Source organism: Limulus polyphemus, unplaced genomic scaffold, assembly GCF_000517525.1.
Source record: "Limulus polyphemus unplaced genomic scaffold, Limulus_polyphemus-2.1.2 Scaffold4334, whole genome shotgun sequence".
Taxonomy (NCBI): domain Eukaryota; kingdom Metazoa; phylum Arthropoda; class Merostomata; order Xiphosura; family Limulidae; genus Limulus; species Limulus polyphemus.
Genome location: NW_013669944.1, coordinates 69,605 through 72,887, shown reverse-complemented (window position 1 = coordinate 72,887; position 3,283 = coordinate 69,605). Strand labels below are relative to the sequence as shown.

General features: G+C 31.9%; 1 protein-coding gene across 2 annotated transcripts in view; it reads right to left on the bottom strand.

Annotated features, from left to right (window-relative positions):
- Positions 1 to 2,738, bottom strand: part of LOC106470980 — a 15,784-nt gene extending 13,046 nt beyond the window's left edge. For both annotated transcript variants that reach the window (XM_013931564.2, XM_022399624.1), the window contains exon 1: positions 2,398 to 2,738. In XM_013931564.2, coding sequence (XP_013787018.1) covers positions 2,398 to 2,508 — 111 coding nt within the window. In that variant the 5' untranslated portion in view covers positions 2,509 to 2,738. The remainder of the gene's footprint in view (positions 1 to 2,397) is intronic.
- Positions 2,739 to 3,283: the final 545 nt, after the last annotated feature.

Below are 3,283 nucleotides of genomic sequence, written 5' to 3'. Positions count from 1 at the left end.
GATGAATTTTTTTAAAAATTGAGTGGGGGGGGGGGGGGTGCCATATGGAACTCTTTCCGTCTAACTTGTCTCTTCCAAATCTTGTGTCCTCTCATCACATTTTCTTCAAAATACTTAAAAAATAAATCAGTCCTTAACCTTATCACCTCTTATGCTGATTTTTTCTCAAAAGAAAATAAGTTATGAAATCTCAATCTATCCCTGTAAGATAACCCTTCCATCCTAGTATTTCTTCTCTGAACCCTCTCAATTTAGAAAGGATACTAAAGCTGTGCACAGCATTCCAAGTTAGACTTAACTAGTGATTTGTATAGGGAGACAATTACTTTTTTTGGTTTTTAACAATATGTCTATAAATACACCATAAAATTTTATTAGTTTTATTCCTAACAACAGAGCACTGTTTCAGTGGCTTCAGTGACTTATCCACCACTATTCTAAAATCCTTTTCTCCAGTCATGCTATTGGATTGGTTCCTATCCACATTAAATGTGTGACCAAAATGCATTTCATTACCTTGCATTTACAATAATTAGAGGTCATTTGCCAAATATTTTCCCAACTTAACAACTGATTCAAGTAATTTTTCAATACCTAAACATCTTCACTACAGCTAGAAATATCCAAGAGTTCAATATGATCAGCAAACCTTTCAAATTCATTAATTATGCCCCTATAAATATCATTAATGTAAATAAGAAATAGCAAAGACCAAAGCACTGACCCCTGAGGTACTCCACTAGTAACAATGGTCCAGTTTGGTAGCAATCCATTAAAAACAACCATTTGTTTCCTTCAATTTAACCACCCTAAAATCCAATTAAAGTCATGAGCTTAAGGTTAAGAAAAGTATTGATTATTTATGGAATCATGGTATATGTTTATGTTTTAAGCTGTCCCTTGCAGTTCTAAGTATTTTGGAGGGTTAGTGCCTCTTACATAGGTAAAAATTAAGTACAGGAGAAAGGGGTCATTGTAAAAATTCTTACTTGTTTAATCTCTTCAGTAGGTTCGTGCCTTCGGCTTTAACTGATCTTTCTCCAACCTATACTGATGGAATTTTCATAGCTAATCTTTTTTTTGTGGTACCTTATCAAAAGCATTTTGAAAACCTAAGAACACTAAGTCCAAACCATTTCCTTTGTCCAGGTGACAGGCAATGGGCTCAAAAAATTAACAGATTAGTAAGGCAAAATTTCCCTTTGGTGAATTCACGTTCATTTACGATATCATTTTTGATTAAGATGTTCTCTACAGATTTTTTCCCAATACAGAAGTATGACTAACTGGCCTATAATTTACAAGGCAACACTTACCACTTCCTTTAAAAACTGAGGTAACATCAGCAACTCTCAAACTCTCAAGCATTTGCTCACTATCTATTGACCTACCAAAAACTGAAAGAGAATTGCATATCCGACCTCCTTTAAAACCTTGGGAAAACTTTTAATACTTTTAATACATACATGATTCAGATTAATTCTATTATTACCCATAAAATGATCTGGATTAGGACTATTATCCATGCACTCTGGACAAGATAAAATTAAAGAATAAGACAAGGCTTATTATAGTTTTGCATGCATTTTACATTGATGTGTATATGATCTCTGCCTTGATTAAATGAGGAAATGTTATGAGTTTCAAACAGCATGAAGGAGTTATTACTACAATACAACTAAGATTACTATTATAAAAACTTTGTTGTTACAAAAATACAAAATTATCAAGGCCCATGTCTTGGATCTAGTTTAGTCATTCAGTTAAAATTACACCTATTGCCTTATGCCACATTACATTATATTGTGTATCAACTTTAACATTTGTATTACCAACTTTGTTTTTTAACCATCCATTACTGGTTGGGTATACATATTTTATAATATAACCCATACTGAAAAATTTTGTTTTCGCTTGTTAGTGTTACTCCAAAATTTGATGATATCACTCATTCTTTTATATAAAATCCATAATAACCCCAACATTAACTGATGGGATCTGTTACAATATTAATGGTATTTATGTTTACACTTTATGCAGGACTTGTACAAAAATATTACCCCGTTATTAGTATTATTTATATACTATTGTTTTGTAGTAATTGAGATAGTCGGCCCATAATATTGGTGATACTAATAGCATATATCATATCATATAATCATAAGCAATTTAATGTATAAATAGTTTAGAAAAATGTTTACAAATCTATTTAGGGGTCAATAAGTTTGCAATGCAAGCCCCAGAGCAGCATTATAACTTTCATAAACTTGATAAACCGTAAATTATGTTAAACGACAATAATTTTGGTGTTTTTTTTTTTCTATTATGAACTAATAGTAATAGTTATACTACTATTAACACGACCAATCTGTAACTTTTAAATATAAAATTACTCACCCCTTCCTTTTTATTAAATTTTCCACAACGAAAATCTTCAGGGGTAACCCGGGGAAATTCCAGCAGTGTCAGTAATTTACAAAGCCATCCAATTGTTTCTTTTATTTCCATACAAACAAAAAGCAAGCCAAAAAATCTCGTATTTCAGAATTAATCTCACTCAAAAGTGTTGTAATGTAACATCAACAAATATGATCATCAGACATTCGGTAAGAAACGCTATTCCGCACAGATGGCGTAGTAAGCTCTTAAAGACTTAAACCATACACTGCCATTACCACTAATGTGGCTTTTTGCTAACGTGTTCTAGCTGTTACCAGAAGACATTTGGAATAGTTTGTCTTAATATTGCTTTTTTATTTTCTATGAAATATATTTTGGATAGAAATACGAAGGTTCAGTTGTTTTGAAGCAGAGTTCTGTGTATCTTTTCTATATGACTTAAGAAGTAAAATTGCAAATGCTTAATTTTAAATGTAAGAATAATTCAATAAAATTATATTTCTAAGTAGCCCCAAGTGGCTCAGCTGTAAATCTGAAGGCTTATAACACTAAAAATCGGGATTTGAGTCCCGCGATGAGGAAAGCACAAATAGCCAACTGTGCAGCATTGTGCTTAACAAAAACAAACAAAATTTCTGAGCAACAAAAATTATATATTTAATATCGCATTCTTTCAAGCGCATTTATGAGCTCTTCTTCAAACGTAGGACTTTTTGTATGTGAAAGCAATGTTGTGTTAAATCCAATATTCGAGAAATAAGTATAGAATAATGTGTTTGTTGAATTTCGCGCAAAGCTTCTCGATACCCATATAGATGTTCTAAATGTAATTTAGGCTTTATAGGTTCTACCACTAGGGAGTTAAAAACGCGTATACACTAGC